Source organism: Bos javanicus, chromosome 21 (assembly GCF_032452875.1).
Source record: "Bos javanicus breed banteng chromosome 21, ARS-OSU_banteng_1.0, whole genome shotgun sequence".
In the NCBI taxonomy this organism is placed as follows: domain Eukaryota; kingdom Metazoa; phylum Chordata; class Mammalia; order Artiodactyla; family Bovidae; genus Bos; species Bos javanicus.
The window spans coordinates 40,940,765-40,963,434 of record NC_083888.1 but is presented as its reverse complement, the minus strand read 5'-3'; the positions used below and the strand labels follow the sequence as shown (position 1 = coordinate 40,963,434).

General features: G+C 40.5%; 1 protein-coding gene and 1 long non-coding RNA gene across 3 annotated transcripts in view; one reads left to right on the top strand and one right to left on the bottom strand.

Annotated features, from left to right (window-relative positions):
• Nucleotides 1-1,921: 1,921 nt before the first annotated feature.
• On the bottom strand, nt 1,922-15,179 carry COCH (cochlin). Of its 2 annotated transcripts, none has more exons than XM_061394099.1 (12): nt 15,092-15,179; nt 14,724-14,784; nt 14,586-14,633; nt 12,284-12,440; nt 11,071-11,204; nt 10,508-10,570; nt 9,807-9,851; nt 9,561-9,708; nt 6,760-6,863; nt 5,830-6,056; nt 5,136-5,652; nt 1,922-2,420 (listed from the first exon to the last, which is right to left on the bottom strand). In XM_061394099.1, exons 2-12 carry the CDS (start codon nt 14,755-14,757, stop codon nt 2,245-2,247), a joined length of 1,653 nt encoding a protein of 550 aa, XP_061250083.1. In that variant the 5' UTR covers nt 14,758-14,784; nt 15,092-15,179; the 3' UTR covers nt 1,922-2,244. The 2 variants fall into 2 exon arrangements, with proteins under 2 accessions (XP_061250083.1, XP_061250084.1); XM_061394100.1 differs by having other exon boundaries at nt 15,145-15,170.
• A 143-nt stretch (nt 15,180-15,322) lies between these two features.
• LOC133233941 (uncharacterized) overlaps nt 15,323-22,670 on the top strand; it is a 51,242-nt gene continuing 43,894 nt past the window's right edge. Inside the window, exons 1-4 of the long non-coding RNA XR_009731930.1 lie at nt 15,323-16,136; nt 16,586-16,692; nt 17,817-18,016; nt 18,784-18,912. This is a non-coding gene — a long non-coding RNA (uncharacterized LOC133233941). The remainder of the gene's footprint in view (nt 16,137-16,585; nt 16,693-17,816; nt 18,017-18,783; nt 18,913-22,670) is intronic.

The window sequence follows — 22,670 nt, the reverse complement described above, 5'->3', positions numbered from 1 at the left end:
CCCTCCACCCCTTTGTTTTTAAAATAATTTAAGAGCAAGCTTTCCAAAGCTTAATATTGTTTCTGGCAGCTGTTCCAAGGCAATGATTACTGTTTTAACTGAAATACGATTATCGTTATGGCAATGCATAAACACCATTTTTGGAATGTGTTAAAACTGAAATGCATAAAAACAGTATCAGTATATGTTTTTCTCTTATCTACTTTGGTTGTATTTTCTCTACAATATTAAACATTTGGAAGAGACTAAAAGGATGCAAAAGAATATCATTTTCATTTTGTGTGCTTTCATTTGTGACTTACAGGAAATTATGTAGATTAATTTGACTAGTAAATGATTTATATGTAAAGTTTAAGAATATTTTTATATACACTTTCACATGTTAACTTTTTCAGTATTTAATATTCTTTTCATATTATTCATGTACTTTTTTCATATTCTCTAAGTTATCCACTGAATACCAAAGTCTCATTTAATATATTAAAGGTGATAAAAATGGGCTAGCATAATTGATATTAGGCATACCTGCAAAGTTTAATTGTATCATTCTAAAAATCCTCTTTTTAGTTGTTAACCCTTTGACTATGTTTACCTCAAAAAAGTTGATAGTAACTTAAAGTGTTCATTTATGCTCTATTCTTGCTCTTCAAGTCAAAATATAAGCTTCCCTGGTTACCTCAAAACTTTTGTTCCTTGTAAAATTTTTAAAAGAGCTAATGACTAGAGGATGGGGATTTGTTTAAATATTTTAAAGAGTGGTCTTCTCAGCTGAAAGTTGTCTATTGTGGAAAAAAATGTTAAACCTGTTTTTCTGTTGCTAAATGAAAGTTCTTGTTACATGAATTGGTCATATTTGTGGCTTATAAGGGGCAGGGGGTGGTGGTCAGGGGAGTCATTGACATAGTGTCAAAGACGATTTCACTTCTGCCTTTGATACATAGCCCTTTCATTCCTTTTACACAGACTATAAAATTGTTAAATTCAAAACATTTATTGGAGTAATATTCCAACCAGTTAACATCTTTGCCAGGTTGACTGGTTTGGGTGGTTGTAAACCATTTCATATAAGATCAGTGTATGTGTGAGAGGAAATAGAAAACTTGGTCTTAGAGAAGATGGGATAGGATATGACAGCACGTCTATCTGGGGAGAGTTCTTGGTGGGGTAATGATAGTTACATTAAGGGAGTTTGGATCGCTGTTCTTAGGAACCAACTTCACAACAGTAAAAATACTGTTCATAACAAAACAACTTTGTTGAACGAAGTACTCAAAAGTATTTCCTACTGTTTAACCTGGTACTGGCCATGAATAATGCCTAGAACAGAAGGCATTCAATAAGTAATTGAAAAAAAAGTCTTATTATGTGATTTTAAGAAAAAACTCAGTTGGTCTTTCCACATGAAGTAAAGAAATTTTACCATGCCCTAAGGAGAGACACGTAGAATAGTAAGTCAGGCACCTGAAGTCACTAGCAGTTTTATTGCTTAAATAGTCTTTGCTGCAGTTCAGCTGTTTGGAAGATGTGCTTTTCTTTAAAGCTAAATGCTTCTAAGTGGTAAGTAAAATTTTACCAACTTAATTGTTTTTCAATACATTGGTGACTTGTAGAGTACAAGCCAAATACATCAATACACTATAAAACTAAGGATATAAATAGAAAAATACCAGGCAAATGCTGCCATCTTGTTCAGTGTGATATTTGCTATAAGTTTTGAAAATACACTGCAAAAGAGGCTTGATGACCTAAATCGCTTCTATTTCATCTGTAATTACAACTTTAGGGTATTAAGTAACATCTATATTGTTGATTGACTTTTAAGACATCTACTTGGGTCAAAATATATTTTAAGGAGCTTTTTTCTATTTGTCTTTCATTTTCCTTATATATGTAATAATTAGAGAAGGAATGTTGCTTTGGGTCTAAATATCAAGTTCTTTTATTGAGCTGTATAGAATTTGCATATTTATACATTTAATATGCATGTTAAAATAGAACTCTTAATAATCTACACTGTCTCTTTCCTGAGATTCTAAGGATCATGATGATGAAGCGTTCTGAACAATCAAGCCTAAATTGTAATTAGAAGGTATCTTTAAATGAATGCTTATTTGCTTACATTTTTGTCATCTTTAATAGTTTTCTCTGATTTTAGTATGCTATGTAGTATTTCAATATTATTAGAATACAACTTATACATTATATCCCCTTGCACTTTTTCTTTCAGTTGTCAAAATGTCACCATTATTGCTGGGATTCTAAGAAATCTCTACAGATGCCTCTGATCACATCAGAAACAATTGGTTCTAATCCTGTGAACTCTCTTGTGAAGAAAGCATGCGACTCCTTTGGTTTAGAGGCCATATCTTTCAGGTCATCCAGAGGTGCCCAAGCCACACCAACAGAGAAGATGGTGATACCTACAATGGAAATATTTTTAAGTGAATTAAAACCAAGTTACAGTTGCATAAAATTACAACTTGAGTTGCTCAGTCGTGTCCAACTCTTTGCAACCCCATGGACTGTAGGCCACCAGGCTCCTCTGTCCATGGGGATTCTCCAAGCAAGAATCCTAGAGTGGGTTGCCATTCCCTTCTCCAGGGGATCTTCCTAACCAAGGGAAGCATAAAATTACATGTATATATTTTTCACACATAAGTACACAGTTGCACACGAAACTGCCTTAAAATGCCTGAAGTAAATCCCCTGTACCAAATTATTGGGGTAGGTTTTTAATAGTCATTGTGATGGGACTGGCTAACCAATTTAGTCAGAACCAGAAGTTTTGCCATCAATGTAATTTACCATCTTAACAGATACATGATCACTGAAAGGAAAAAGTAATTTGATAACAAAATTCAACATCCATTCATGACAGTACACAGCTAGCAAGAGAAGGAAGCTTTCTTTACCTGATAATCTAAAAATAAGAACCAACGTACTTAGTGAAATGGTGAAAACTTCCCCTCTGAGTTTGGCAAGAGAAAGGACTACCTGGTGTCTTCACTTCAGTTATTCATCATACTGGAGTCATGGCCAGTATAATATAGCAAGAAAGACACAGAACATGTGGCATACAAGTGAGGTAAGTCTTAAAGCTCTTATCTGGGGAATGATGACTAGTCCGCTGTTGAATGATAACTTTCTCCCATTTCATTCTGTATGTGTTACATTAGCAAACTGGCCAATATTAAAAAAAAAAAAAGTCTTGAATCTCAAAGCAAAAGTTTTCTGGTAAAAACAGCCAGGGACTCCCCTGGCAGTCCAGTGGTTAAAGACCACGCTTCCACTACAAGAGGTGAAGGTTCAGTTCCTGGTTGGGGAACCTGCATGCAATGTAACATGGCCAAAGTATTAACATGAAAACATCCAGAAATAAATAAATATGAAATGGAGACTACCATCTATATCTACCGAGTGAAATCCCCATAAAGTTTTGAGGGTTTCTAAAATAGCTACTCCCCTCCTATCCAAAGCTTCAGCCTCCTCCTAGTTACGTAAAGTACTCAGAGTTGTGAATACTTAAGATATAAATAAAGCAGGTTTAGATGATGTAAGAGCTACTTGAGATAATTCTGATTTATCAGCAGCACTAATGTTTCCCCTCTCCCTGGCAAAAAAAGTCAAAATTTTTACCCTTCAGTTTTCGTCACTCTTCATTCTGTGTTCAAGTTCAGATTGTTTAGGTCCGGCCCAGTATATAATTGAAGTTAAACCAAAACAACTGTGACCTAGCCCTGAAAGCCCATCTTATTTTTCTGACTTTTTTTTAACTCTCACTTCACTATCACTAAACAATAACTTTCATGAAAACAGTGTGGCCCAACTTCCTTAAGTTCAATTAATCATATAGGGAGGATATATTTGAATTTAGTTAGCCTAAATCCAGTCCTGTTAGCATAAATTGAGTAAGCTATACTTTTAAGGAGTATGATAGCAAACAGATCTTCAACATAAGTTAGTTGAGGAATACATTAAGCCAGATGTATAGAAATAAGCCAATGTATATATAACATTTCATGTATCCATTCTCTGTCCTACTTAATAAACTTCCATCAATACCTGTATAAGTACACAAGTGCATTAGCAGAGGTGCTAATAAATATGTAAAATGAAGTGAAAGTTGGTCAGTTGTATCCAACTCAGCCCCATGGACTGAATTCTCCAGGCCAGAATATTGGCGTGGGTAGCCTTTCCCTTCTCCAGGGGATCTTCCCAACCCAGGGATCGAAACGAGGTCTCCGGCATTGCAGGCGGATTCTTTACCAGTTGAGCCACCAGGGAAGTAGGAGATGTCATTAGGAATTGAGTATAGAAAAATGTAAGATTCTTCATTCCCTCCTCCAAAGTTAGCGTTTTTGTATTTTAAATATTTTTGGACTCCCAATCACTCAGTTTTTGTTCCGGGAAAGGGAATCTCAGCTTTTTGTTGGCCTGTTTGATCTCAGCAACACACATGCTTAATGTCTTCATGAAATAGTGGTCTTTGCCAACAGTAATGTTAAGGTTAGGTTAAGAAAAAGAAACTTTTTATATCCTTTTATAATAGAATTTCATTATCTCAAAGTGGGGGGTTGGGGAGCAGAGACTCTAAAAAGGAAATCTAAATAGAATAGGATTAGTCTTTATTGGTGATCTTAGAAAATCCATGCCAGATTGAAAACTAAAAGGATAAATGATCAAATAGATTTGTAGTAAGCTATGATAAACTGTAATTGCCTGGGTTTTTTGTTTTGGTTTGGTTTTTTTAGAGGATTACAAAATCTTTTATTTTTTTAATTTTTTGGGGTCACATCACACAACATGTGGGATCCCCAACCAGGGATCAGAACTGTGCTCCTTGTGGAAGCACAGAGCCTTAACCACCCAGTCCCTTGGGGTTTTAATACTCTGCCTGGGTTTTAATATTGGCCTCACCACTTACTAGGTGAGATTTGTGTATGTTTCCTTATCTATAGAATGAGATTTAGTAGGGCTGCTCTGACAATGCAATCAGTTAATACTGGGTAAAACTCTAGACGAGTGACTGCCATCCTGTAGATGTTCAATACAACAAATATTTAAGTTTATATTTACCCCTCAATTTGACTGAAGCCCTCCCAGTTCCCTTCCCATACAAAGGACATGGACCTTACCTGCATCATGTGCAGCAGCAGCAGGCCCTCGCACGTCGTCATAGGACTGCCCATCTGTGACTATTACCAGGAAGTTCTTGTTGGGGCTGTCTCTCACGGGGCCAAACACATTTCTAACAGTAAAGGAAATGGCATCCCCAGTAGCTGTCCCACCACTCATGTAGCTGATGTTTCTGATAACAGCTAGGACATTCTCTTTGGTGCTATAGTCAGTGAAACTGAACTCTGTGCGCTGATCATAGGTGAACTGTACCGCTGCTATCTTGGCACCAATATCTGAGATTTCAAAAGTCTTAGCTATGTTGGAAACAAATTCAAGCATGAGGCGGAAATTACTTTCTCCAACACTACTGGAGCCATCGATCAGAAAGGCAATGTTCACTGAGTTATAACAGGTCTTGCTGCACATCATTTGCTCGTGAGTGCAGAGCTTCTGTACCAGAGGCTTTACGTATTTTGTGGTGCCAAACCAATTGGGCATGTGGTAAGAGAAGAAGCCGTTATTCCGACAGACAGCCTGATGGGAGAGAGACATAAAAGATATCCAAAGGAATTACAAGTTGTTTCTTTAAAATTATAAAAATGTTAAATCTTGAGTGTTCAAAGTTAATCCAGATCTGGGCCAGTCAGCACTACCCCTTGAGGTCCAAAACTGAGTCACTACTATATTAGAAAACATCTCTCAACTCTTTACCTTGTCAACAAATGCAACATCCTGAACCATTCCCAGTTCCTCAGGGATAGGCTTAGCCACAGAAACTATAAATACATTGACGCCAAACTCTCTGGCCACAATGCCTGCTTCCTCGATGTCGTCAGAAGGCCAGCCATCAATAAACACCACCACCACTTTGGGAATCCCTTTCCTCGCTCCAGTGTCTGCTGTGAAGAATTTCTGGGCGGTATGCTTCAAGGCTTTTCCTAGGTTTGAAAAAGAAGCAAACTGGAACAGCACCACTGCTCAAATGACATTTCTGTGTCCCTGTACCAACTTCATGCTTTGAAGTTTAAGAATTTAACTTGAGTTCACTTCTTTAACAGATGCATCAGATGGGAAAGTTTAATTATCCATCAGCCCTATTTTTTGTCTTCACAACCCACACATCCCCCATCACCTCCCAGAAGCCTATTTCCTTTCTTTACATCAATCACCAGTCAGAGACACAGAACTGACTCCCACTTCTGTCCCTGTTCTCTCCATCTAGCCCCTTAGTGACTGATTAGTAGCACTACAGACTCAGAACAGGAAATCTCCCCTCAGAAGGTCCAGAGTTCTTTTCTCGTTCTTCCTGTCACATCTGCGTCCATTAGATGAGTCTGTTGATCTTCATTTCTTTTAAACATTCTAAACAGGTACTTCTCTAATGTGACATCTGCCCTATCTAATATGAGGATTATAAGTCATGATGTCATGTTTTTGTTTTTCTAATGAGCAATATCAGTAAACCCTTTGGTACCTTTTCCATTAAAAATTAAATAGATGATCAAGTGCAGAGCTAACCAAGACCAATTCCAGGGGGAAGAGGTTCACATCTGCTTATATAAAAGAGCATAACACTGTCTTATGTGTCTGATCATTTATAACCACTTCTGTGTCACTTCTCAGATACCAAAGTCTACTTACCTGTATTGGAATTACCCCCTCTGAAAGCTACTTCCTTTATAGCAAACAAAACATCTTTGGCTGATGTAAAGTTTTTCAAGTAAAATTCTATTTTAGGATGTTCACTAGGTTAAAAAAAAGAAAAAAAAAAGTTATCCAGAGAGAATTGGAAAGACAAACAAGGAACATTATGTACCTTTTTTAAAGTCCTTACATTGGACAATGCCTAAGTTTCTTAATTCCACAGCATACAGGCAACTAACGTATGGCATTTTACTTGAAGTTTTAGGGTTCTTTCAGAAATGTAACAAAAACAATTGCTACCTTGAGGGTTTATTGTATTCTGAGTAATATGCTAAATACCTGCTACAAGTCTAATCTCACTTCATCATAACTCTACAAGGTAGGAATTATTGTCCCAATTAATAAATGAAAAAATGGAGGCCCAAAACATTTAGGTAACTTACCCCCCTACCCCCCCCCAAAACACACACACACACACACACACACACACCACATTTAAAATTCAGGTTTGCCTGACTCCTCAACTATATGAAGTACCTGGACCAAGTGGCTCAGGGCACTGAGCTCAATGAAACTCTGCAGAGTTGGGCACCGGATAATTGAATCACAGGTGGGTGTGAGGCTAAGTCTGCTTCAGGGAGGGACCTTGGAAGCTCTGAACAGTCTGGGTCTATTAACCCAGTTTTCTGATCAGACAAGGCAATTTCAGTGACACTAAGGCCAACATTTTTTAAAGGTAACTTACAAGCAAATTATAAAGTATTATAATACTGAATTTTTTTTAGATGATACTGACATTTGCCAATCTTAGAATTACATATATTTTAACAGATTTGAGATTTTTTAGATTTAATAGTAAATTTTACTATTTACATAGCATAAATTTCAGCTTTTATAACCACTCTGTTCATTAGAACCCATGTTGAGTAAAAACAGCATAATTTATTATGTTTAGTTTTTAGAGATGTCAAAATTTCATCAGTGCAATATTTTAAGATCTTAGCATTATCAATTGCCATTAAATCAAGATTTCTGAAGGACAAGTATTGCACTCATTGTATTCCTGCATTTCTGGTGGCATGATTTCTGCATACCTGGTATTATAATGTTGGGTCACAAAATCAGATGTCATGAATCAATAACTTTTTCATTTTTATGGTCACTTTGCCACTATCCAAATAATTTACGTGGTTTAGTCTTATTTGTGCATCCTTAATGAGACATTCTTTTATTCTACTTAAACATAAACTTGACATAGTTTATCTATTTAATGTTCTTCGTAAAATAGAAAAATTATAAAGCAGAAAGTTTAGAGAAGAGTTGGACATGACTGAAGCGACTGAGCAGCAACAGCAGCAGCAGTCTTTGTATGAGTCTACAAAGTAGTGTAGACTTTCATCTTGAAAAACCAATTGGATAAAAACAGCAAAGAAAAAAATTAGAAGAAAAAATTGAGGGGAATTTGCCCTATGAGATGTTAAAATGTACACTAAAGCTACTATAATCCAAGCATTGTAGAAGAGATGTTAGAATTAGCATACATATCAAAGAAACGTGTCTAAAGTTATAAATTGATATTGAATAGAATAAGCTCAATTTTGGGGGGGGGGGGACAGTGGTTAAATTATGTATTAAAAACAACAAAGGTAAAGATTCTCACACTGAAAGAATTCTATCTAGGGGACTCCCCTGGTGATCCAGCAATTAAGACTCTCAGCTTCCACTTCAGGGGCTGTAGGTTCAGTCACTGGTTGAGGAACTAAGATCCCACATGCCACGTAGCATGGCCAAAAAAACACCAAAAGTTAAAAAAAATTCTATCTAAATTAAGAACCAACTGTAAAAAATAACATAAGAACAAATGAAATATAAATATTTGTAATACTACTAGTGACACCCTTACACACTGCTGAGAGTAGTTTAAACTGAATCAACTTTTTAGAAAACAATTTAACTGTTTATATCAGAAGCCTTAAAAATGTCACAATCCTTTGACCCAATTTCACTTCTGGGACTCTAGCCTAATGAACTCATTAGAGATGGCACAAAGATGACAGGATGTTCAGCACAGGGCAAGTGTGAAAAAACAATAGAATGGTTAAATAAATCATGCTAAGGAACATATTCAATTTTTTGAAGAATATTTGTGATATGAGATGTTCAAAATACTGAAGCAGGTTTATAATCTGAACTTTTGAAAAAGAAATAAACATAGGTATAATCAAATGTTTTCTTAAAATATTGAAAGGAAATACAACATTTTATATTGATTATCTCTGAGGGGTATATTTAGGAAATTTGTTTTTGTGTGTTTTATATGTTGTTCAAGCTTTCTCTAATAAGCATATTATAATCCTAAAAGACATCAGTATATAGTATTATAAAATAAAAGATTAAGCTTCAGATTGCCAATCAACGGAATATGGAAAGAGCTAAAAAGAGTAACAATAGGATAGGGAAGAGAAATAAACATCACAGCTTCCTCCTTCAGTGAAGAGAACCTAGGAACTGAGCAAAGTAGATGTGCAGAGGTAATCTGTATAAGCAATAAGACTTTAGCCTGCCTTCTGGTCCTCAAATGGTAGCATGTAATTCTCGAAATCCTTTTATTCCAAAAGAGGAAGCACTTACCAGTCTGCTTAGGCAGTCTTAGATTCTGACTTTACAGTTTGAGAATCCAGACTGTCTGCAACTCAGTATGTTTATACCAAACTGAAATTAATGTACCCGCTAAAAGGATCATTTGTTGTCATTCAAGACATCATTCAAGTCTCCTTCCATTTTCTCAAGGGTGGTACCTGGCTTGAACAAGGCCCACGTGTGGTCCTTCGGTTCCAATCCCCAACATTAGAGCCACTTTCCCAACAAAATTCTTCTGTAGATTAAATCGGCGTTGCCCAATATTAAAACTTCCATCGATCAGAAATGCAATGTCTGCTTTACAGTCTGTGAACACCAAAACAAATCTTTCCATTAGCAGTTTCAAGAAGAAGAAAAGAGAGAGAAAAAATGTTATGTTCCCAAGTGGATATCCAGATTCTTACCCTTATTGCCAGTTTTCTTCTCTGGTGTTTTCTTTAGTCGTTTGCCTAAAACAAAAGAAGTACTTGGCATTATCAACAGGAAGACAGTTCCACAGAAAGAAACCCACATGGAAAAAGCTCATGATAAGGAGTGGCATTCTTGAAAAAACTTTTTAAAAAAAATCAATTTCCTCATGATTTTCTGGAATAGGGAAGTAATGCCTCCAAAAAGAAGTCAGGACTGTAGACCTACATATTTAATGTGCCCCCAATCCATGACTTTGATATCCCAAACCCACAACTGAGGCAGGATTGGAAACTCAGAGTTAGATTTTAATGTTCTTAGCTTCTTTGACTTTAAATTGCCAGTCTTTGAAAGGATGATCCCTGGCTATTTTTAAGATAGACATGCACTCATTTATTTTTTATATGACAAATGGAATGAGAAGTTCAAGATACTTAGACCAGTTTATCAAATCAGGGAGAAACACTAGGACTTTAAGAGAACATTTGGTACCAGAGTTTACCAATGAAAACAAAGGATAAGGAATTTGAAATTTAATACTGAAAGTTTCCCTACTCAATATACCAGTAAAGACACTTGCTTTGTGTTTATTTATTATCAGTATTTTAAAAAGAGGGAGAGCTTCTATCAATAACACTTATTTATAACTTCCCAATGCTGTGTCAGGCAACTAGGAGACAGGTTCTGTATTTCATACCTGTTGCTGGATGTGCTGTGGACACTGCTTGTCCTGTGGCTTCCTGGGTACCACTTTTGCCTTCTGTTAAAATAAAAAGAAGACTATGTTTTCCCTCTTCCTTCTTTACCGTCAAAGAATAATGAATAATTTAGAGTTCTATGGGATGATAAATGTAATAGAGTGGTGGCAATTGCAGGAGTAGTTGCTGAATCTAGTTTCAAAGAACCAAAATGAATCTACTGTATCATATTTTTAAGAGGTATTCATAAAATGAATTCACACTCATTCTATTTTTAGGGTTATTTGTTAAGTGTCAGGGCATCCTGACTGCAGGCAATTCAAGTTTCTATTGCCATCTTCTGGCAGCAAGATGATTTTTCCCTCTATTAGCCCAAGTTTGGTTTGAGTGTGTCCCTAACCCATCATATCCCCTGACCTTAACCTGCAGTTGACCTCTCCAGGCTTGATCACAAGTTTTTCCATCAGAGTCAAAGAGTTTGAGCTAAGAAAAGCAGAAAACGTTCTTGGGGTTTAGGGAGAAAATATTCATGCAAAAGTAAGAACAACTTAATTGTACCTACTTGTCACTGTGAAAGAAGCAGACCATCTGGAAAGCGTCTGAGATTGGATGCCATTGGCAACTACTGAGGAATAGTTTTCCCGACCTGGCAGGCTATAGATTCTCACGGGTCCCCCTGAGTGGCCAATTACCCCCCTGCAACACAAGAAGAGCAGCTGAGATTCTATCCACACTTTTGCAGGGGCACTGGACTGACTTTATACTGCTGTGTTGCATCTACTGCTCTGACTAATCAAGAAAACAGTTCAGCAGAGAAGCCATCAACCTTTTCAAAAACTGTCAACCTTTTTAAAAACGTGCAGAGGTACAAAATCTGCCCAAGAAAATGGTTTTCTGCTGTTAAACTTCTTTAGTGTTAGTAAGGACACACTTGCAGTATCCTGTTCCTACATATAGCTCAGAGGATCAGAGTTAAGAGTGTCAAATGATTTTCTTAGTTTTCCAAAATACTTAACTACCTGTCCTCGGACTTCATTGAAAAGAAGTGTCATCCTGGCCATTCTCTTGCAGGATAGCAGAGTGGTGATGAATATGGGCTCTGGAGGCAGACCTGGGCTTTCAGTCCCAGTTCTGGCACTTGCTAACAATGGTAACTAACCTTGGGCTAGATACTTGACAACTCTCTAAATCCAATTTCTTCATCTATAAAATGGGGTGAAATTGTACCTACCTTGTTCACTGTACCATTGTCTTGGAAGTTAAAATAATGACTGCTGTATAGTAAAAACTCAGTAATAGAGTACATGGTTAGGAATCTTTCCTGTGCTTAGCCGCTCAGTCGTGTCTGACTCTTTGTGACCCCATGAACTGTAGCCCACCAGGCTCCTCTGTCAATGGGATTCTCCAGGCAAGAATACTGGAGTGGGTTGCCATTTCCTCCTCCATGGGGCTCTTCCCAACCCAAGGACTGAACCCAGATTTCCTGCATTGGAGGCAGATTCTTTACCATCTGAGCCACCAGGGAAGCCCTAGTGTTTTAGAATCACAGGAAGCAAGCTATCAAAAAATAATGCAATTTGCCTTTATTTAGAAAGCGTCCCTTATGTAGTTGGTGATTCAAGGAGATCCAGGAAAATCTTAAAAATGTATCCATCTTCTATGGCCAAGATTGGTACCAAAAGAAAGACTAGGCGGGAGGGGGTGTCCAGATGGCTAGTGAGGGAAAGGAAATAATCACACTTGTTCTCCTCTCCCTTTGGTGTATCCGGGCTTACCTGTGGACAGCGGCGCCACATATGCTTGACACAGACGCATACACTATGTGCCCAAACACGGAGAACTCCTCCAGAGGGCAGCCGCCTGGGCAGAGGACATCTGCTTTTTCTTTCCTGATGTCCAGGCCTCTGGTAGAGCATGTGATAGGGATGGGAACTGAAGAGAAAGGAGAGAATGTAATAACCATTCTTAGGACTTTTAGGTGAGTAGTGGTGGGGGAACTAGGATGTGAGATTAAAATTTTACTTTCCCAATTTCTACACTTTTTGTTAAGAATATTGACTTAGGTACAATTTCTACCATTCCAGATTTTAGCAAGCCAAAAATAAGTTTTCCAATTAATCTAGTCCTCAGTCACTATAAAGTCTAATGGGAGAATTTTCTCAGTTCTTATTAGTTTGGGAATATATGAGAACTAGAAAATACTGTTAGTCATTGGCCATTTATTAATTCATTCCAGAATCTCAACTCTGATTTTAATTGTGTACATAGTTGCCTGAGGTGAAGATATTAAATCTGGGTTGAACCTCTGAGGAATATTTTCATGACACACACAAATTGAAGTCATCCTTTACTTCAGAGGGCCATTTATGTCAGTTTTTGTCAAGTGCTGTGCATTAAAATTATATTTTAATTTAAGCAAATCAGTCAAAAGATGCTTCACTTTAAAGAATACCATTTAGCTCAACCATTCATTTTAGCTGAAATAAAGCCATGAGGTTAATTTGCCCAAGGTCACACAGCTCAAGGAAAATTCTACCTCTCCTGCAGGGCAGGAAACAGAGAAGTTAGCCCCTTCAGAACAGAGCATTTTTATCTGAATTGAACCAGCTTATTTCCGCTCCAGATCTGTGCAGGGAGAGATATCAGGCAGTGAATGCAGTTTTAGAAGGCACATACTGAGGGCTTCCCCGGCAGCTCAGACAGCACAGAATCTGCCTGCGTTAATACTGAAGGCTTCCCTGGCTGCTCAGACAGTAAAGAATCTGCCTGCGCTAATACTGAGGTTTTACATGATAACTTGATGAATAATAACAGTTACTACTACAAAAGATGTTAGAGACAAGCCCTTGGCTACATGTAACAAGATACCTTAATAAACATATTAATTCATCAATCTGCTGTGAATATTAAAGTGAATTATTAAATATTGTTATTAAATACTATTTTCCAAACACTGGAAATTGTGGTTATCCAAACCTTTTTGAAACAGATGTTAATAATTTTTAAAAAATGTGTTTTTTTTTTCCCCAAGATAGCATTACTATCTGGTCACACTGCCCAACTGAGTATCCTGTCTCTAACAAGGAGCCTCTTCTAAGAGTTCTCTGTGCCAAGCTGTACCCTGGACTGTATACATCCATGGAAGGGAAGGCAGGACTCCACGAAAAGTACAATGCTGACTATGAATGCTCTGAAACACTCTAGATTGCTGGGCCAGTTAAAATCCTTACCCAAACCAGCAGCCTCATACTACGTGCTTCATGCCTGTTACCAAACAGCCTCAATCCTACCTCCCAGTTTCGGACGCACCAGAGAGGCTCAGCCTTTAGCTGCCAGCTCTGGCGCGCGCGCGTGTGCGTGTGTGTGCGTGTGTGTGTGTGTCAGTGTGTGTGTGTGTCAGGGGGCGCTGAATACAGTCCTCTGCAATACTTACCTTTATTTCTCCTTTCAAGGAAAATAAAGGATAGATTTTGAAGAGTCTGCTTTTTACATTTTATAAAATACACCGAACCACACACCCTTACTCAGACTACTAGATGGGGAACAAACTATTTTTAGATTCTCTCGAATGTGAAATGAGCCCATAGATGCTTTTATAGGGTCATTCCTAAAAACACAAAAAGGGGGTCACACGAGATGGGACAACGATGTAAGTATCTCTCTCTCTCTCTGTCTCCTCTGACAGTCTGAAGGCTTCTCCCTGATCCCAAACGCTGCGGAACACCCGGGACTAGTGTTTCCCTCGGTGGGGCTCAACGAACACCCCTAGCCTTGACAGTCTGCTCGGCTTGCTGGGGGGAGGGGAATGTGGGAGGTTTCCTTCTCCGCACCTTGGGAAGACTGTCCCGGTCGGACCCCAGGAGCTCCTTCGCAAGGGACAAACGGGGAAGCTGGAGTAGACAGGCTGTGGGTATGAATGGGGTGAGCCAGGCAGCAGTGCCAGCCCTCGCGCCCTCACGCTCCGGTACCCGGCCTTGGCCCAGAGGCTCCATCTGAGCGCTATTCCACAAGCCGGCCCGCAGCCCCTCCCACTACCCGGACGAAGCCCTGCTCCGCGAGCCGGGATCCGCAACTCACCGGCTCCCTCGCTGCCTACCGGCTCCGGCGGCAACAGCAGACAGACACCTGCGGAGAGAGGACAGCGCGAGGGCTGACTCCAGCTTCCACCTCGCTCGGTGCGAGGGGAAAGGGGCGGGGAGAGGCGGGCGTACCTACCGAGGCAGAGAACCGGAATCCAGGATGCCCACATGGTTGGTGGAAGAGGGGCTACTCGGACCTGGGAGAGACGGAGAATGCAACAGAGACCCCTGCGTCCCCACCCCCACCGCGCCCGCCCTCGCCTGCGGGATACCGCCCCCCCTTCCCCGCCTCCCACCCCACTCCTCGGAAACCCAGGGGCGGCCAAGGAAAGGGGGAGCCCGGAGAGGCCGCTGCCCGGGAGCTCGTGCCCCGTTCTCTAGCTGGAGGCGACGCTCGGGCTGCAAACCGAGCCAAACGCAGAATCGAGGTGCAACCCCGGACCAGGAGGAGCGTGCGCTGTGAAGACAGACAGACACGCTGCGAGCGACAGAGTGGAGAGAGACCTGGTTGGCGGCAGGGACCCTCTAGCCCACGCCGGACGCCGGGGGCTCTGCACCTGAGTCGGAACCGCCCGGCTGCGCCCGAGTGCGGAAAGCGCGGCTCCCGCGCGGCTATAAAGGCTGCGCTGCGCGCATGAGCACTGGGCGGGGGGCGCGCGGGGAGCCGGTGCGAGCGGGTCCCCGGGGGCCGGGTGGCGGCCATCCAGCTCCGCCCGCACCCCCGCCTCTTCCCTGCCCCGCCCCGGGGTGAAGCAGCGCCAAGGCGCCACCCCCGCGGCGCGGGGCTCGGCCACCTGGACGCCGCGTCCATCCCGGGGGGTGGGCGGGGAGGCCCGGGGACCTCGTGGGAGCAGGGGGGAGGCCCGGGGACCTCGTGGGAGCAGGCGTCAGGCCCTTCCGAACGCGTGTGAGACGGCGGCGGCACCGCGCTCCGGCAGGGAGGTTGCGCGACGTGTGGCGACCCCACCAGGGCTAGAGGGAGCCGGCCTCTCTCTCGGGCCTGGGGAGGAGTGGGCCCCACGCAGGGTCCCCGCGGCGGGAGCGGCGGCGCCGCGAACGCGGAGGCCTTGGGCCCCAGGAGAGCCAGGTACACACGCGGCCTCGGAAACAAACTTCCCAACTTCGTGCTCCCGGTGGCAGCAGAGTTCCTACTTTGTTCCTACGGTGTTCTTCTAAAGTCAGGCCAACCTGGGTGTGATCACGCGTGCCCCGTATTCGTGAGGAACCCCGTCCACGGACTGGTTATCTTTCGGATCTTAGGGATCCAGCCTCCCGAGTTGGTTTCCCGACTTGGCTTCTGCCGGAGTCGGTTTTTCTTCGGCGGCTCCATCAACTGTCCCGTGGAGCCCGGACTCTGCATCACATTTGCTTTTTCTTCTTTTCCAGAATAGGAAGCGTTTGTGTCTGACTGCCTTTCACATTCCCAGACCTGGTGTCTGCTGTGGTTGCATACATTTAAGATTTGGGAACGTGCTTAACACCCTGTATTTCTCTCACCCTGCTGACTTTTTACGTGAGGAAACGGGAGAAAGTAGAATTCACGGGGAGTGTAAGTGACGGACAGATGACTTGCATGACCCCTGGGGAACCCACTCCCAGATCCAAGAGAGGAGGCACGGTTTCGTTTAAGTTTTTTTTTTTTTTTAATCCAAAGAATAGGACTTTATTTAGGTTTAAAGAATAACCAGTAATTTTTGTATCATAAAATCCATCCCTTTTCAGTAATTCCCACCATTTTTAATAAGTTTACATACAGAGTTATAGACCACTCCCAGCACCCCCAAAAGGGCCCCTTCAGACTGTTGGCCACCAATCCTCTCCCACCCTCAGCCCTAGGCAACACCAACCTACTTCCTGTCTCTAAAGATTTGTCTTTTATTGGTGTTTCATATAAATGGAATGATACAATACGTGGCTTCTTTTACTAAGCAGAATGTTCTTGAGTTTCATTCATGTATAGCATGTATGCCTATTTCCTTCCTTTTTATTGCTGAATAGTATTCCTACACCTCGGAAACAAACATACCACCAACCACCTGAAAGCCAAGTGCTGTAGTGGTTTTACAGCTGTCCTTCCCATCTGAAGTGAGTCAGAATTGAACCAGGTGAGGGGTGAGGGAGAGTTAATTTCATTCCCCTTTACTATCTAAATGCCTTTTGGAGAAAAAGAGGCTGCCTTAAAGATTTAATCCCTCTCATGGTAGAAAGAGCTACGCTTTTCTTAGAAACCCAGCTGTCTAGCCACTGCCACTGATACTTTCCTTGGGAGGAATTTTAAGCCTTCAGGACAATTAAAGCTGTCTTTATCTTGTTTGTTGAGCATCCTCAGTCAGGTTTGGATAACCTCCTCCAATTAGGCTGGGCAAATTGTTATGATGCTGTTTTATCTATTTAGGAAGAGTTCACATCTTGGAAAAAGGCTACCACTCCACAGCTCAGTAGGCAGTACACATGTGGCTGATAGGTGCATGCTATTCAGAACTCCCACAAGGCGCAGCCCTCCTCTGATGTAATGTCACTGAGCCATTTGGCAGAGTCAGAACTATGCAACTATTTTTGTGACTGATCCTGAGTCTGTGACTACTACAAAATAAAGGAAATACCTCATTGGGTTTCATGGGTTATTTACCCAAAGATACATCTTAATTATTTTGTTTTGAAACATTTAAGAGAAGTCTTTATTTTTCTATTTTGAAAGGCCAACCACTGAGGGTGGGGGAATGGGGATGAGATTTCTTATTCTCCTTAAGTATACTGAGGTGGGGGGAAAAGATCTGAACTTAAGAGGTAATTGTTTCTGCTGTGGAAACATCTGAAGAAGAGGGAAAGTCAAATCTGCGTACGTTTGACTTAAAAAGACAAATTGTTAAAATTAGTTTTATATTCAACTGAGTAATATCTCAGGGTTTTGTACTCCCAGGATGCCTGGTTTAATCCAGCTTTTTAAGAGTATTTGATACTCAAAGTTTAGACTAACTCCGTGTAGAGCAGAGGATTCCTAACTGGGTTGCACAATGCAATCACCTGGGGAGCTTTAAAAAGTGCTAAAGCCTGGGCCCCACCCCAGAGATTCTAATTGATTTGAGCCAGGGCCAGGGCATGATGAGTTTTTAAAGTTCTCCAGGTGATTCTAATGTACTACTCAAAGGGCATAATGCTTAGGTCAATGTTAGAGGTTAAGTTACTAGTTCTAATTTTTCATTCTTCTTTCATTGTCTTTTCATTACAGTTGAGTTCAGTTCCTCAGTCATGTCCGACTCTCTGCGACCCCAAGGACTGCAGCACGCCAGGCCTCCCTGTACCTTACCAACTCCCGCAGTTTACTCAAACTGATGTTCATTGAGTCAGTGATGCCATCCAACCATCTCATCCTCTGTCGTCCCCTTCTCCTCCCGCCTTCAATCTTTCCCAGCATCAGGGTCTTTTCCAGTGAGTCAGCTCTTTGTATCAGATGGCCAAAGTATTGGAGTTTCAGCTTCAGCATCAGTCCTTCCAATGAATATTCAGGACTGATTTCCTTTAGGATCTCATTACAATTCCACCTTAAATGTGCCTACTATGTTCCCTTAATAAAACATGAAAGCATCTTCTGGCCTGATGGTTGTTTGAAAACAACCCTTAACAGAAAGGTTGAAAACTCATTTTCAAAAGCAGTTTTTCCTGCATATGCTGTCCGATCACAGAATGGGTTGGCATTGAGAAGGAAGTGGGCTGCCTCTGAAACTGATATCCTAGGTGGCATCTTCAAGCTTTAGGATGCTGCTGATAGCCCTAAGAGAGTTTCTGAAGATGAGCATCAGATGTATCTCTGAGTGGATTTGGCTCATTGTCTACATAGATAACCTCTAGCTTATAGGTCTGCTCTGTTTTGTTTTTAGCTAAGTATGAATCTGCTCTTACCCTGAATTTTTATGTTCTTCTTGTTGGTATTTTGTTTTCATTTTTAAAAGGGATATCATTCAGTCCTGACCAACACCCTATACATTTAGGCTTTTGAACAGCTTTAGGTTTATAGAAAAATTGGTAAGATAGTAGAGTTCCTATATGCCACACACTCAGTTTCTCCTGTTATTATAACATTAGTATGGTACAGTTGTCAGAATTCGTGAACAAATGCTAATGCATTAACGTTAATTGAAATCGCTGTTTTATACAGATTACCTTAGTTTTTATCTAATGTCCTTTTTCTCTTCCAGGATCCTATCCAGGATTCCACCTTGCATTTAGTCAGCTTGTCTTAGACTCCTCTGCACTGTGACACCTTCTCAGTGTTCTTTATTTTGATGACCTCGATGACCTCGACATCTTTGAAAAGTACTGGTCAGGTATTTTGTACAGTGTTCCTCAATTGGGATTTGTCTGATGTATTTCTCACCATTAGACTGGGGTTATGTATTTCAGAAAGGAGGACCACAGAGGTGAGGTAATACATCACATCATATTAAGGTTTCATAGTATCAGCATGACTTCTCACTGTTGATGTTGACCTTGGTCATCTGGCTGAAGCAGTGTTTGTCAGGTTTCTCTATGGTAAAGCTACTCTTTGTTTCCCCTTTCCATATTGTCCTCTTTGCGAGGCTGTGTATCCTTAAGTAGTAAGGAGTTATCAGCCTCCTTGAGGGCAGAGTAGCTACGTCAGTTATTGGGAATTTTCCTGCAAGGGAGATTTGTCTCTTCTCCCCTTTTTATTTCTATACTGCTTTGCTTTTTATTTGTGGCATTTCATGTCTAAAAGACTGTCAGCTCCTTAAAGGCAGCGACCATTCCCTGTGCTCCTCTATGTCCCTAACTACTTGCATGATGCTTTGTAGCCCTGACTAGATGCTCAGTCACCAGGGTAGAAGATGGTCCATAACTTCCAGTCCTGGGAATTTTCTGCTGATGGCTTATCCTTCTTTCTCACTGCACAGTTTGGGCCAGAAAGTTGCATATTTGGTTCTCAGCAAAAGTGTAACCAAAATGCTGAAATAATAGTCATCCTGACACTGTATCAAGCTCTTCATACATATTACCATAGAATCTTTGTAACATGCCTGCAAGGTGGGTATCATCCTAATTTCATAAATGAAAATACTAATGCCCAGGTTTCTTAGAAGCCATGTACCACGTCACACAGGTAGAGAGCAGAACCCATCTGGGTTTCTAAAGCCCTTATCCTTAACCATCAGATTATATTGTCTTTTCCCTCACAATAGCCAAGTAAAGCCACATGGAAAGGTTTGAATAAATGCTAGGAAGTGAGGGAAATGACAAGGGCTCTAGGAATATGGAAAAAGAAGAAATAAATCCATCAGGGGGAAATGCCTGGTAATATCTTCCAGGAATGTATGGCCCTTGAAATCTGCTATAAAATTAGTACATCCTCCAGAGAAACACAGTATTCATAGGTTAGCATAACAAGATAATTTGAAAATATTATTATGCCTTTCAAATACAACACAAAAGGTTCTGCTCATATTATTAACATTCAGCTCAAATAGTAATTTCTAAAATACATTTTTATGAAGAAAAAGCCTGATGAGATTCAATTAACTTGTAAGGTAGATGGGCATTAGTGCTGATTCCAAACTTTGCTCCGGAGGTCCACTCTAGAAATGATTTTTATAATATACGTATTGTGGGACTGTTTATTCTCCTCCTCCCCAGGAGATGTGGTTGATTAATGGTATGGTAGTCAAATGATACTGACAGTAGTGGTTGTGTGAAGTCATTGATCCAATACGCTTTGTTGAATAATTAGGATCTGAAAGAAAATGTTTATACACATGATTCTGGGAAATTTTATATTAAGGTTGAAATATGAAGCTTGCATAACTTTTTCTGTTGGAACAAAGAGTATAAGCTGAATATAAGATGTTTTCAAATAATTATGTATAGCAAAGACCAATTCCTTCAACACATATTAGTTTTTAAAAGGTAAGACGTGAGAAATAGCTCTTTGAAATATGGTAGATAAGTTGAAATATTTAATAAGGCTTAACTCCATACCTAGTTTTTCCAATTTTAATGTTCTTCTACACTAGTATTTTCCTATTACATTTATTGTTGTTGAAGACATTTTCACATTTTGTCAAATCTAAGCTCCAATAAGATATAAGATACCATTATTAGTGTTATATTAAATAAAAAGAACATGCTTCTGGGAAAACTATAAGATGTAGGCCTGTTTTGGAGATGTGTGCATCAATGACATGTTTTTACTAATTCTGAAGGGTACATTTTTATAATCATTAAGTCGCTCAGTCGTGTCCGACTCTCTGCGACCCCATGAATTGCAGCATGGCAGGTCTCTGTATAAAGATTTATAAATCATGTAAAATGGACACAGGGGACTCTTAAAAAATAGAGTAGTAATGAAATTTATCTTTGAGTTTCCTGGAAGGCTAGAACAACAACAACAAAAAGGCAGGAAATTCATTATACTATTTACTGAATGATTAAAAAGATTTATACCACCTTAAAAGAAAAACTTTTTCTGGAAGTGAGTTATAAAAAAACTTTTGATTTGGAACATGTATAAAGAGCTCCCTTGGAGAAGGAAATGGCAACCCACTCCAGTATTCTTGCCTGGAGAATCCCAGGAACGGAGGAGCCTGATGGGCTGCCGTCTATGGGGTCGCACAGAGTCGGACACGACTGAAGCTACTTAGCAGCAGCAGCAGCATAAAGAGCTCCAGGAAATGTAAAGAATGTTGTCTTTAACAATAATTTTAAAGAAGGCAGAAACATTTTCATTTGGTCGTTAAGGTAAAGCATCCGCCTGCAATGCAGGAGACGGGTTCGATGCCCAGGTTGGGAAGATCCCATGGAGAAGGAAATGGCAACCCACTCCAGTACTCTTGCCTAGCCTGGCAGGCTACACTCCATGGCATCACAGAGTTGGATATAACTTAGCAACTAACACATTCATGTTACATCTTATTAAGGGCTTACCAAGTGGTGTTAGTGGTAAAGAACTTGCCTGCCAATGTAGGAGACATAGAGATACAGGTTGGATATCTGAGTCTGGAAAATCCCCTGGAGGAGGGCATGGCAACCCATTCCAGTATTCTTGCCTGGAGAATCCCAGGGACGGAGGAGCCTGGTGGGCTACAGTCCATGGGGTCAGAAAGAGTTGGACACAACTGAGCGACTAACACTTTTTTCACTTTCAACCATTGAAAGAAGAAACTTGAGTGAGGATTTGTCCAATATCTTTAGAAATTTTAAAATTGAAATTATTTAAATTGTTTAAGCAACATTGCATTCTAAGAACATCTTTAATAGGAGTACTATGCCAAGTGTGACAAATATAGCAGTAAGATTTACCAAGCTTTATATCACCCTGAAAAGTCACAGTTATTTGAAATTTAATTGATCCTGAAAATCATTTTCATGGAGAGCAGAAGAAAAGCATGAATTTGAATTGTTTTTAGGTTGAGTTATTGAAGATTGATAGTTTCTGAATTGTAATAAAAGCTGTTACTTGACTAAAGCTAATTTGAATTATGCACTAGACCCAAGAATTGCATTTGGGGTTTTAGTTTTCTTCCTTAAAAAAAAGTTGTTACAAAAACTTCCAAACATATGCAAAAAGTAGATAAAACATTACAGTGAATCCTTTTTTCTGTTGCCCAGTTTTGACAATGATCAATTTATGACCCTTTTTTGTTTCTTCTATGTCCTTACCCCTGATTATTTTGAAAAAAATAGAAGACATCTGAATCTTGACTCTCTAAAGATATTTCTCTAGTGACTTTTAAAATATAACATTAGTATTTAATCATACCTAAAAATAATTACGGAGAAGGCGATGGCACCCCACTCCAGTACTCTTACCTGGAAAATCCCATGGACGAAGGGACCTGGTGGGCTGCAGTCCATGGGGTCCCTAAGAGTCGGACACGACTGAACGACTTCACTTTCACTTTTCACTTTCATGCACTGGAGAAGGAAATGGCAACCCACTCCAGTGTTCTTGCCTGGAGAATCCCAGGGACGGGGGAGCCTGGTGGGCTGCCGTCTATGGGGTCGCACAGAGTCGGACACGACTGAAGCGACTTAGCAGCAGCAGCAGCAACATAAATTGAGTAGGCATGTGCTT

Excerpts from the sequence above, each read along its gene's own strand:
- COCH (XM_061394099.1), bottom strand. The coding sequence starts at position 14,757 with ATGTGGGCATCCTGGATTCCGGTTCTCTGCCTCG. Across the intron at positions 14,634-14,723 it reads GATTCCGGTTCTCTGCCTCG|GTGTCTGTCTGCTGTTGCCG; the intron begins GTAGGTACGCCC and ends CTCTCTCCGCAG. Across the intron at positions 12,441-14,585 it reads GGTAGGCAGCGAGGGAGCCG|TTCCCATCCCTATCACATGC; the intron begins GTGAGTTGCGGA and ends CTTTCTCTTCAG.